Below are 11,808 nucleotides of genomic sequence, written 5' to 3' on the forward strand. Positions count from 1 at the left end.
GATCACGGACACATTGACACAGGAGTCAAGAAAGTGAAGAAGGAAGCCCAATTACCAACACCAGGTATGGGAAATATATAATCATCGACCATGTCAAGGAATCTAAACACAGCGTCACAAAAGAAGCCTCTATCAAAACGCAAGCCATGATCTCTATTCTGCGGCAGGCGTAGGTGGGATTTCTCGTGCATCTACGAACTCGACAGCAGGACTAGGTTCGTCGAAATCGACTGCACCGTCTGCGATCGGTGGTTCGAGAGATGCTTGGGCCTCTGGTTTTGTGTTTTCAGTGGCGGTGACTTCGGGCGTTGGGTCTACATCGCCGTTTTCAACAGGTGCTGGTGTTTCCTCGATACTTTTCACCGCTGTCTCCTCAACTGCAGCATCAGTCGGTTCAGCAGCAGGCTCAGTAGTAGTCTCGGCAGCTTCAGAAGCAGCGTCCGGCTCAACAGCCGCACTCTCCGCCGCCGCAGCCTTGGCAGCGGCGTCAGCAGCCCTCTTCGCCGCTCTATCCCTTTCCCTCTGCTGCAAAAGTTCGTAATTCTCCTTTCTACTCCTCTCATCCTTGAGCTTGCGTAACCTCTCCGCCTCTTCAACGCCACCGCTCTTTTTCAGTTTCCCTTCTTCCACAAAACTGCTAAGCTCTTTTTGGAATTCGCCGTCTCGTCGTTCTTCGAGTTCGCGTTGGCGTGCCTTTTCGGCGCGCTCGATGGCTTCGAGACGCGACTCGTGGTTTGGTTGGAGAGCGCGGACCTCACCGAGGACGCCTGTGCGTGCCTTCTGGGGGTCGCCGCCGCGATCGAGGGCTACAGGGTTAAGAGTGCGGGAGGAGGAGCGAGGTGCGTTTTGTAGATTTTGTTGGCGAGTGGCTTGTTCGACAAGTGCGAAGGTCTCGGCAGCTTTTTCCAGATCGTCTTCGAGATCGATGCAGAGTTCTTCTTGCATGGTAAGGAGATCTCTGTCTTCGCAGACAACTTGCAATTCTTTCTCCCAGATTTTGGTCCAGATTGGCTTCTCGCGCTTGAGGAATTCTTGCAGTTTCTTGAGTCCGGATGTTGCTGTGGAGATATCCTTGCTGACAACATCCAATTGGCGAGGTAAAGGTCGTACTCCACGTTGGACGACATCTTTGCGAAGGTCTTCTACAGTGTCTTGCAAGTCATCGACCTGGGTGACAAGCTTTTCACTGTCATCTGACAGGTTCTTCTTACCGCCGTTTACATATGTACGACCAGAGCCCGCAGACATCGAGGGGACACGCGCCTTGTCGGCAGCGGATTTGACCGTAGCAGCCTTTGTTCGAATTGTAGACATGGAAGAATTGATGTCGTCGACAAATGAAGTATAGGTTTGGCGGACGACAGCGAGTTCGCGACGAAGAGATTGTACTTCAGTGAGTTGAGCGGGTGTGCCCTTGGACGATGCAGTCTGAAGGGGTTGAGGTGTTGCGCTAGTTGTTTGTGGCGGAGGTGCCGTTGCAAGAGTTGCCATCTCCTTCGCAGCCTCCTGCTGTCGCTCAGATACTCTGTGAATTGCAGACTGTTGGTCATCAACGGCGGCTTTCAATCCTTCGATCATTGTCTTAATGCCTCCAATGCTATCGTCGAAGTGCTTCTTAACCTCGTCCAGCTGTTCCACGTTCAGTACGAGCACGGAACGATCCTTGATGTCGGCCAAATCCTCGAGCTCATGGCGCACGCCTGAAACAGGATCCTGTAGGTAGATCTCTGGAAGGTCGTTGCCATTGTTGTGCGTGTTCCAGGCGAATTTCTCGATGAAAGCTAATTGAAGTCTGGCAATAGACAAGTCACCCCCATCTGGCAAAACAAATTTCTTGATCTTGCTCTTGTATTGTAGGAAAAGAGTCAATTCCTTGCCAGGCTGTGGTGAAGACTCGGGCACGAATTGCTGAGGAGCAGCCTTCTCTGCTTGTGGAGGGGGGGTAGTTTGCCGTTGTATTCTAGACTTGCGGCGCTGCAACTCCCCACCCGTTGGCTCAGGATTTGGTTCAATAATTGTCTCTGGAACTGGCCCATTGACAGTGGCACCCATATCAGCCTCTTCAGGAGACTGCTGAGTAGGGAATGGGTAGGCTCCCAGTTTGTCCTCGGGTGTCTTGGGCATGGGACTAGCACTCTCTAGGCCCACCGTAGACGGCGTCTCATCCATATTTGTGTTTATGCTCTCGGTGAATTTTGTCTCTTCAGGCCGTTCCCTTCTCGGCGAGTCTTGCTGATTCCTCTGAGCCGATTTTTGCCTGTTGTGAAGATAGCTGCGCGTACGAACAGCCTTCATGGACTCACGCGTGTCCTGGCCTCGGTTGGGGATGGGACTGTTTTGCGCGACGGGTATCATAGGCACGCCATTACTGGAGCCCAGATGCTTTGAGATCTGATAAGCAGAGAAACGTCTCGAGGCCCTTCTCTCGAGCTCTCCACCTCGTTGCAAGGCGGCCAGGGCATCCTGTTGTTTCGGTGGTGGAGGCGGAGGAGGCAGATTGTGTTCGGTGTAGGGAGGTTTAGGAGAGTCTTGCTGGTAGGCCACAGGTGCCGGTTCATTTCCGTATTGAGCTGGCGGCTGAGCGGGCATGGTGTCTTCCTGTGGATACGGCGCAATGACGGGGATGTTCTGCATGGCGTTGCTTGACATGGAAGAAGCGTCCGAATTGGTTGTATCGCGACTCGGCTCACGGGCATGTTGTGTTGAGGCAGCAGGACTGAAGCTCTCTTTTCTCGGTGACGACCTTCCGCCTTGCATTGAGGCAGAGCGTGGAGGAAGGTCATGGGCGGGGAGTTCGTTGGCTACTCTTTGCGACTGTGTCCGACTGGCAGATTGTCGCGCGAGGAGGTCATCGGCAGCCGACTCAGCAGCGCTGGCCTGTCTAGAGCCCTGACTGCCGCTGCTCGTACGCTGGCGCAAGCGCTGCTGCTTCTTCTTAAGGCCATGCAGGAGGTTTATGATGATGTCGCGGATACGGGGGAGGAAGCGGTCGAGACTCTGCTGGCTGGCTTCCTGGCTAAGTGTTTCCTCGAGGATGGCGCGAAGCAGGTCGGGCACAGGGCCAAGGTCTTGGGTGTCGACCCCGATACTATTGAAGGCGCGACAGGCAATGTTGAACTCGTAGCCCAGGCGGACATAGACGTCCGAGACCTCGCTCTCGCTGGCGGCGTTCCGGGACCATTGCGTCAAGGTTTCGAGGAGTTGCTTGGTAGCGACGAGCAGGTGTGTGACGCTCTTCTCGATGGTCGACAGCTGCTGCGGCTGCGACGACTGCCTTGTCGAAGATCGAACGGCCGAGGATCGTGAGCCAGAGCTGCTCCTAACACTCGGGTCTTCAGAGGCCATGACGTTTGACACTTAACAGTCACAGGTCTTTGTAGGCGCGTGTAAAGGGGCAGATCAAAGAAGGATGGCTCGTGTGGCGCGTGGAGGAGCATCAACCAAAACAGCAGCAATGCGACAACGCCCGACAAACACACGCGACTGAACAATGACTGCTCCTGGCAAGTCACATATGACAAAATTCGAGAGAAGACGTTTCGCCGGATAGCATTTTTGGTTTACTGCTAAGAAGGCCATGATGCTCGCCGACCTGTTTGTCTCCACGTTCTTGGCCGTTCAACCAAGCCGAGTCAAGAGCCTCGAAAGCCCGCCCTAAACAAGTACAGTGTTTCCATCACATGCCTTCCTTGCAACCTATCGCATCTTCAGACAACATTTGCAGAGCGACTCTTGTCTTGTTGTCTTGGAAGACGGTGCATGATCCTTGTAGGGAAGTGCTTGCTCAGCGGTCCAGACCAGCGCATGCTCCTCGGTGAACGCGGCTTCCTCAATTGCAGCTCGTCTGGCACGTGAAGACCCAACATTGGCGACACAACCTAGCCGCCTCGACTCTTCGCTTTCTACCTGAACATCATTGCTGCCAATCTGACCTTGCCTAGTCCGCCTCGTTGCTTCCTCGGGTATCGATAACATTGCCTTCTTGATATTACGAAACCGGCAGGCCATCTAGGTGATACACCTCGGACCAAGTTTACGCGCACTGGACTTCTGAAGCACAGGTCAGCCCTAGACCGGATAGCATCCGAACGGCTAGCCAATCAAGCCAAGCTCCCCATCGCAGTTGAGTGAAACACGACATCTACCCAGTGCAAGCTGTAGTCTGTCCTCACTCAACTAATCAGTTGTCGGGCTGCTCGCCGACCTGTTCTTTGACACGACCTCGCTGCTGCACTAGACCGGCACGCGACACTGTGAGACCCGACTCCGTTATCAGGCATTTGGTTGTTCTGGTTGCGCGTACGAGCTCCAACATCCCGCCATCAACTCTCCTGTTCATCCCCTGACCCGCTCGATCATGTCGGCTCAACCCTCCACCACGAATGGTGCCTCCAGGTCTCCGGCTCCCCAGGCAGCTTCGAATCCCTCGAAACAGCCATTGAAGACAAATTCCGTCGGAAAGACCCTGGACGGTGCTCGTAAGCAGGCCGCGAGTCCTGTGGATGCCGCTTCGAGGTACGTCGACATGCGACATGATATGAATCTTCCACCAAGTCTAACTCCCCTCGATCAGAAAATCTCCTGCCCCGAAGGCTTGGTCTCAGGGCACCAACCCTATCACACAACGCTCCAATGCTTCCACGCCCGCTGTCAACGGCCTGCCGAATGGTACCCCTAAGAATGCGCAATCCAAGTCCCAGCAAGAGAATGGCACATCAGCCAAGCATGCCACAGATAGGCTCCTATTCTTGCTCGTAAACTACACCGTACGTCCCATCTCAAACTCGTGGCTTAGACGTCCAACTGATCTTATGGCATAACACAGGGTATGGAAGTTAGTATCTTCCTCAGAAGTGGAGAGCAGTTCAGCGGTATCTTCTCTGCTGCCTCCACCGAACCTAATGATGCTCGTGTCACTCTCAAGTACACCAAGAAGTCGACCCACCAAACCAATGGCACAGCTGAACAGGCCGACCAGTACATTGGTGAAGGCCAAGACCATGTTACAACCTTCAACCTGCAAGACGTTGTAGACCTCTCAGTCAACAACCTTTATCTGGCTGCTTCGGAAACGAAGGCTCAGCAAGCAGCCGCTCCTGCTTTCCGTACCGACGTCGAGATTTCTGGCAACCTCAACATCCGTGAGCGTGAGCTGCAGCCCTGGCAACCTAGTGCAGATACTGCCATCGACATGTCGCTCGAAGACTCGACACGTCCAGGAGAATGGGATCAATTTGCTGCGAACGAAGCTCTCTACAATGTCAGAAGTGACTACGACGAGAATCTCTACACCACTGCCATCAACAGATCCGACCCTGACTACAGACGCAAGGCAGCCGAGGCAGAGAGAATCGCTCGTGAGATTGAACGTAGTGCTCCCGTCAACTCTCACGTCGCTGAGGAACGTCGCATGAATGCTGAGAAGGATGGAGGTCTCGATGAAGAAGAGAGGTAAGCTGGTTTCGACGACTTTCGTCAAGGCACAATTAACATGTTCCACAGATACAGTGGTGTTCGTCGTGAGACCAACATTACCTCACTCCTGAAGCAAGGAGCACCCAACGCTTATGTTCCTCCGTCCAGAAGACCTATCACTAGCCAGCCCACCGTGCCAGGCGCTCCGTTCGACCCAGCTATTGTCTCGGTCGCTCGCCCTAGCCCATCAACAAGCACAAACTCGGACAGTCAAGCTGCCTTGTCTAAGCAGCAAGAGCAAAAATCGCAGGACGAGGCGAAGACAGAGGCAGTCTCGAAGGAAGCACCCGCTACAACTGCTGCACCTGTCCCCGCCCTGCCTACTGTAACGGCCCCCTCTGGAGAAGCATCGTCTACCGCCTCCAAACCCACTCCTGCTTCGGCTGCCCCTACTGCTGCTACAAAGGCTGTGCCTTCGATCAATGCCGGCAAAGGTGCTACTGAAGGAGTTGAGCGCAAGGTGTTGGATTCATTCAAGCAGTTCTCCAACACCGAGAAGCTTCGTGTCCAACAGCACCAGCGCGTTCAACAGGAGCGCCAGCGTGCAAGTGCCCGTCAAGAGAAGTCAGTCAAACTGAATGACCTCAAGAAGTTTGCCGAAAACTTCAAGCTCTACTCGCGTGTTCCCGATGATCTCATTCCTATTCTGGCCAAGACCAAGGAGAAGCAAAACTTGATCGTGACAAAGGCCGAGCTTCAGGCTCGTGAGAAGGAGTCAAAGGTGACTTCCGCTGAAGCCAGCCCTGCACCTGCTGCGCCAGTCAAGCCCGATGTCGCATCTACTGAGGTCAACAAAACACAGCCAACGAGCCAAACGAGGAGACCTGAAGCCACCAATGAGCCTGGCTCACCACTGTCACAGAGACAACGCATGGCTCAAAACTCGCGCCAAAACCAAAACGTACCTCCACGTGGGCCTGGCATGTCACACGGCATCCCACCTAGACCCGCGCAGCAGTACAGAGCTCCCACGGCTAACATGCAGATGCCCATGCCTATCCCCCCGCCTGAAGTTCGTTCTCCCCCTACAGGACCTGCTTCACGAGAGATTGCTAGTCCTTCAGCTGCTCCGGCCAGGCTTAACGTCAAGGCCATGGAATTCAGACCTAACCCGTCAGCGAGCACTTTCACTCCCACATCGCCCACCAAAGCGAGCCCTCAACCTGCTAAGCGCCCCAGCGTCTCTGCTGCAGCTCCCGTCAAGTTCTTCGCCCGCAAGAATGAAAAGCCTTTGTCCGAACGGACCCCTTTGAATGATGCCTTCAACCCGGTGAAGTACATGCTCGAGACCGCTGCAGCTGAGGGCAAAACCGAGACGTTCGCCCCTAACGGAGGAATTCCGCAAGCGTATCGCACTCCACCAACATGGGAGGTTGCCGAAGCCAACAAAGACAAGACGTACCGGGACATGTTCGCTCAGAGTCCTGTCGCCGCTATCCCACCCATGCACACTCCCACCAACAGTGTCATGGCTCACGCACATCAACTTCCACCTCACCTGCAGAACGTTCCTCCACCCAATCGAAACCCTGGCTTCTACCCTCCTCAGCCCCACCACCCAGGCCAACACTTTGACGAACATCGCATGCAATACGCTTCGAACACTCCATCCGTCCAGCCATCTCCTCGTCTGCCTCCGGCATTGGCCTATGGCCCACAGATGCACCCGCAAATGCAGCACTTCCCTGCAGGTATGCCTCCCTACATGAGTCCCGGTATGATGCGTCCCCAGCAATTTGGTAGTCCTCAAGGCCCTCCTATGGGTGGTCACATGATGGTTCAACAATCCTCAAACGGACCCTTCATGAATGGGCCAATGGCACAACAGGTACCGATGTATGCCTCACCTGTTCCTGGTCATGTGCAACCTCACTTCCCAGGCCATCCTGCTCCTCAGCCTGGTCCCGGTTTCGGACGTGGACACCCAATGAGTCATCAAGGTTCCCAACAAGGACACCCTGGACAGATGTACATGCAAATGCCGCCCGCTGGACCCATGATGATGCCACAGCATCCAGGACAGAGTGAGTCTTGTACACAATACCATTTTTGCAGAACTTCGCGGGCTAATGAATCTACAGTGCAGCGTAATTTCCCCCAAGGACAATACCCGGGTGGACCTCAGGGCCAGCATGGCTATCCTATGCAGCATCGTGCCATGTCTAATCAGGGGTACAACCACAACCAAATGACTCCCCGTCAACATCACGCTGCCCCGCAGCAAGGACCTAGCCCCGGTATGCCTCCGATGCACACTGCTGGTCCAGGAGACGAGGGCAAATGAGTCAAGCCTCCACCTGCCATGTCACGATGGCAAGATCAACTGAGACAACGTGACGACGCCTCAGGAGAGACAAGATATAGTATCTATCAAGACTTCTCCTACAGCGCCAGGGAGCCAACTAGGATGTGAAGAAGACTGGTTATATGGACTGAATGTTCGTCCTGTATCAGTTGCAGAATAATCTCATCCGGTTCAAAGAGTGGCCAGGACTGTATATTTAGCAAGTAGCCAGGGCAAATGAGATTGGCGGGAAGAAGGTTGTCGTCAATATGGGAGCGAGTTTGTTGAGATGCTCTCCAACTTCGATATTGGCGGGAGGAAAATGGATGAAGAGATTGGGTGTCTAGGTAGTGAATATTCACTATGAAATGGTAAAACGCAAACATCGTCCCATGTGCATCTGGTCTTGCCCTGTGACCATGCAAAATTAGAGTATGATCTTCGTTCAAGGCCCTGAAGATCGATCACAAGCCACCCCGCGAATCCCGACCGACCTCGGTCTTTGTCGGCGTCTGACCCTTGCCCTTGACTCTACCCCTGGCTTCTTCTTGATGGACGGCCGTTGTCTGTCACGACAAGTCACCTCTTCTGAACATCTTACAGAGGACTTTAAGCTTGACAACATGCATGATGAATCTGAACAACCACTGATCGTTGACGAGAATGATGATGGAGTCACATCACGTCCAGAAGTCTCCAAACAAGATGCTAACAAGTTGATTTGGCTCTTGACGTTAAGTGCAGGTCTCAGTGGGCTGCTATTTGGATATGAGTGAGTCTGGATGAATGCGATGAACTTGAAGGTCAAATGTTAACGCTGTGAGTAGCACTGGTGTTATAAGTTCTACGCTTGTTTCGATACACGAAGACCTTGGCCGAACTCTAACCACACTTGATCTATCAATGATCACAAGCAGTACCTCTCTACTGGCACTTATCGCATCACCGCTGGCTGGCCACTTTGCGGATTCGCTTGGTCGTCGCCCTGTCATCTCCGTTGCCTGTGGACTGTTCATATTTGGTGCCCTATTCCAAAGCGCAGCGACCAACGTTTGGACCATGGTACTCGGTCGTGCAGTTGTAGGCGCTGCAGTGGGCGGCGCCTCTGCTGTTGTACCACTATATATCGCAGAAATTTCTCCAGCAGACCGCCGAGGGCAGCTCGTATCAGTTCAGAGTCTGTTTATCACTGGAGGCCAAGTCGTCGCTTACGTCGTGGGCTGGGCAGTCATGGGGCGTTGGAGGTGGTCTGTTGGTGCTGGCGCAGTCCCTGCTATTCTTCAAGCAGGACTACTCGTCGGTATGCCCGAGTCGCCACGCTGGCTGGTGCTCAAAGGTAGAGATGACGAAGCTGCTATTGTTTTCTCCCAGCTTGGCCATGACGACTGCAATCAAATCGTCAGTCAGGTCAAGCATGAAGTCAAGGAAGAACAACTAAGTGCAAGTGGGAGCATGTTCAATGAGCTCATTACGATACCGGCCAACCGTCGAGCATTGATCATCGCGGCCGGACTTCAAGCTTTACAACAGCTATCCGGGTTCAACTCGTTGATGTACTTCAGCGCTACCATCTTTGCTCTCGTTGGCTTCACCTCGCCAATTGGAACATCCCTCTCTATTTCCGTCTCCAACTTTGTTTTTACTTTGCTGGCTTTTGCAATAATCGACAGAGTAGGAAGACGCCGTATCCTGCTATACTCGATCCCATTCATGATTCTCGGACTCGCCAGCTGTTCTCTTGCATTCATGCACATCGACGCATCACCTTCAGATACGGTGGCTCCATCCTCGGCTGTATCCGCTCCCAAATCTCCAAGTCCATGGTCGCTAGTCCTACTTTGCTCGTTAATCTTCTACGTGGCATCATACGCTTGTGGATTGGGATGCGTGCCATGGCAACAGTCCGAATTATTTAGCCTTTCAGTACGATCGATGGGCTCTGGTCTCGCGACTGCCACAAATTGGACCAGCAATTTTATTGTCGGAGCAACTTTCTTGCCGATGATGCATACCCTCGGGCCTAGTGCCACATTCCTTGTCTACGTTGTCGTGTGCTTGATCGGATATGCATGGGTATGGCGTTGTTATCCGGAGACAAAGAATCTCGAGCTGGAGCAAGTCAAGAAATTGTTGGAGGACGGTTGGGGCGTGAAAGCAAATGAACTTCCGAACGATTTGGAAGTTTAAGTGCACGGTTGGACAAGCTACCGTCCTCAAGAATGTTTCTCTGGTGGCGTACTGGACGCCGTGATCTCCATCAAAAGACTCTATCTTCATCTCGCTCGTCCTCTTCTCCACTTTCGCGTTCTCGTCAACTTGGTTTCTACCTCATTCCCATGTCGCATAAACCGACAATGTACAATGGGAATCTCGACCCCGGAGTCACCAAAATTAATCATCAACACAGGCGCTGACGTGCGCACAACCATCGCTTGCTCCAGCCCCCGAGACATTGCGTCCGGGCTGCAGCTGATCAACCTCGTCCACGCGGATCAGGTCGACGGCCGTACAATTTTGCTCCATCGCCATGAGCTTCGCGGCCCGTTTTGGGTTGGATTACGGAGTGAGTGCACGAGTGACTATACCGTAGGGGGCGTGGGGACCGGATCAGGAAAATGGGTTAGTCACCGGTGCTGTGGGGTAGGAGCTAGGTTGGATCGCAAAATTGTCTCTCGGCCTCGACGGTTCGCTGTGGTTATCAACGGAACGATTACACGAGCAGCCATATCACCGAGAGCGTGTAGACGAGAATTTGGAAATAATCACCGTGCCTACTTCTGCTATAAGACTCGTGGTGGCACACGCACATGACATTGATACTTCTACACATAATCTGTCGATCAGGCTCCACTGGGACATACCTTTCGGTCTGAAACTCACCGCTACTCCACGTGCTAGCCTTATGTCTTCCAAGTCCATTCNGAGGTCGTTTTAAAAGGCGATATGCTCGTTTAGGGGAGTTCGATTCTCTCGTTCTTCGATTTCGTTCGCTATCTTAAGGCCGAGGAGGTCGTTTTAAAAGGCGATGTACTCGTTTAGGGGGAGTTCGATCCTCTCGTTCTTCGATTTCGTTCGCTATCTCGAGGCCGAGGAGGTCGTTTTAAAGGGCGATATGCTCGTTTAGGGGGAGTTCGATCCTCTCGTTCTTCGATTTCGTTCGCTATCTCGAGGCCGAGGAGGTCGTTTTAAAAGGCGATGTGCTCGTTTAGGGGAGTTCGATTAAATTGTTAGAAGCGATATAACCTTTGCTAGCGCAATCTAAGAGCAACTTTAAGACGCTAGCTATAACGGTCTAGCATTTAATAAAGCGAACTTTACTATCGTTAAGGGTATGTATCCCTTACATGTAAGCTCTTAGACTATCCTAGCTAATACAAACAGGCTCGTCGAAGAGCTTATAAGGCGCTATAAGTAAAAGGATCCGAGCTAAAGTTAGTAGGAGCGGAGATAACTACTACTTAGGACTAAAGAAAGAAATAGATAGGTATTGCTTAAAAATATAATAGTAATGGCGAAGAGGGCTCTTGTTATACTTTAATAGACTTTGCTGCATCTTTCTTGCTACATGCCTACATTAATTAAACATAGCTTAGGAAACAGCATAGCTTCTAGACCGATGAAGCAGTCGGGTAGACATCTAGTAATTTCTACACGGTCGACGATACCGCGTAAGTAGTTTATTATACGCATATACTACTAGATAGTGTTATTAGGGTAGTACTCGGAGGCTACGAGGATTAAGCGCTTCTAGCGAGGTTCGGCGAAGTAGAGGTGTAGGGACTTAAGCTTATAGATACTTAGGAATTAGCCCTACCAAGTTTTTAAGAAGCGCGAGTAGGCCTACGAGTCTCCTAGAATCGACCCTAAGCGTACGACTAGCGAGAAAACGGTGTCGTCGAGAGATATTATATAGTAGATGCTCTAGAGTTAGCCTACTAAGTTTTTAAGAAGCGCGAATGGGCCTACGAGTTCCCTAGAATCGACCCTAAGCGTACGATTAGCGAGAAAACGGTGTCGTCGAGAGATATTATATAGTAGATGCTCTAGGG

At 52.4% G+C, this 11,808-nt stretch overlaps 4 protein-coding genes across 4 annotated transcripts; 3 read left to right on the forward strand and 1 right to left on the reverse strand.

Annotated features, from left to right (window-relative positions):
* Window positions 1-105: 105 nt before the first annotated feature.
* Window positions 106-3,405, reverse strand: M438DRAFT_343033 (AIP3-domain-containing protein). Its single transcript, XM_029904891.1, has one exon. The coding sequence runs from the start codon at window positions 3,343-3,345 to the stop codon at window positions 154-156; it is 3,192 nt and encodes a 1,063-aa protein (XP_029764099.1). The 5' UTR covers window positions 3,346-3,405; the 3' UTR covers window positions 106-153.
* Window positions 3,406-4,357: 952 nt separating this feature from the next.
* M438DRAFT_332386 (uncharacterized protein) lies at window positions 4,358-7,759 on the forward strand (the record flags this gene model as incomplete). The annotated part of the gene is made up of 5 exons (XM_029903502.1): window positions 4,358-4,515; window positions 4,574-4,766; window positions 4,826-5,451; window positions 5,503-7,499; window positions 7,557-7,759. 5 exons carry the CDS (start codon window positions 4,358-4,360, stop codon window positions 7,757-7,759), a joined length of 3,177 nt encoding a protein of 1,058 aa, XP_029764100.1.
* Window positions 7,760-8,382: 623 nt separating this feature from the next.
* M438DRAFT_332387 (putative MFS myo-inositol transporter) lies at window positions 8,383-9,946 on the forward strand (the record flags this gene model as incomplete). Its single annotated transcript, XM_029903503.1, has 2 exons — window positions 8,383-8,531; window positions 8,587-9,946. The coding sequence occupies 2 exons, from the start codon at window positions 8,383-8,385 to the stop codon at window positions 9,944-9,946; spliced, it is 1,509 nt and encodes a 502-aa protein (XP_029764101.1).
* Window positions 9,943-10,686, forward strand: M438DRAFT_134950 (uncharacterized protein). The gene has a single exon (XM_029898851.1). It carries the CDS (start codon window positions 10,121-10,123, stop codon window positions 10,568-10,570), a length of 450 nt encoding a protein of 149 aa, XP_029764102.1. The 5' UTR covers window positions 9,943-10,120; the 3' UTR covers window positions 10,571-10,686.
* The last annotated feature ends 1,122 nt before the right edge of the window (window positions 10,687-11,808 follow it).

The sequence above is a fragment of the Aureobasidium pullulans genome (assembly GCF_000721785.1).
Source record: "Aureobasidium pullulans EXF-150 unplaced genomic scaffold scaffold_3, whole genome shotgun sequence".
NCBI classification, from domain to species: domain Eukaryota; kingdom Fungi; phylum Ascomycota; class Dothideomycetes; order Dothideales; family Saccotheciaceae; genus Aureobasidium; species Aureobasidium pullulans.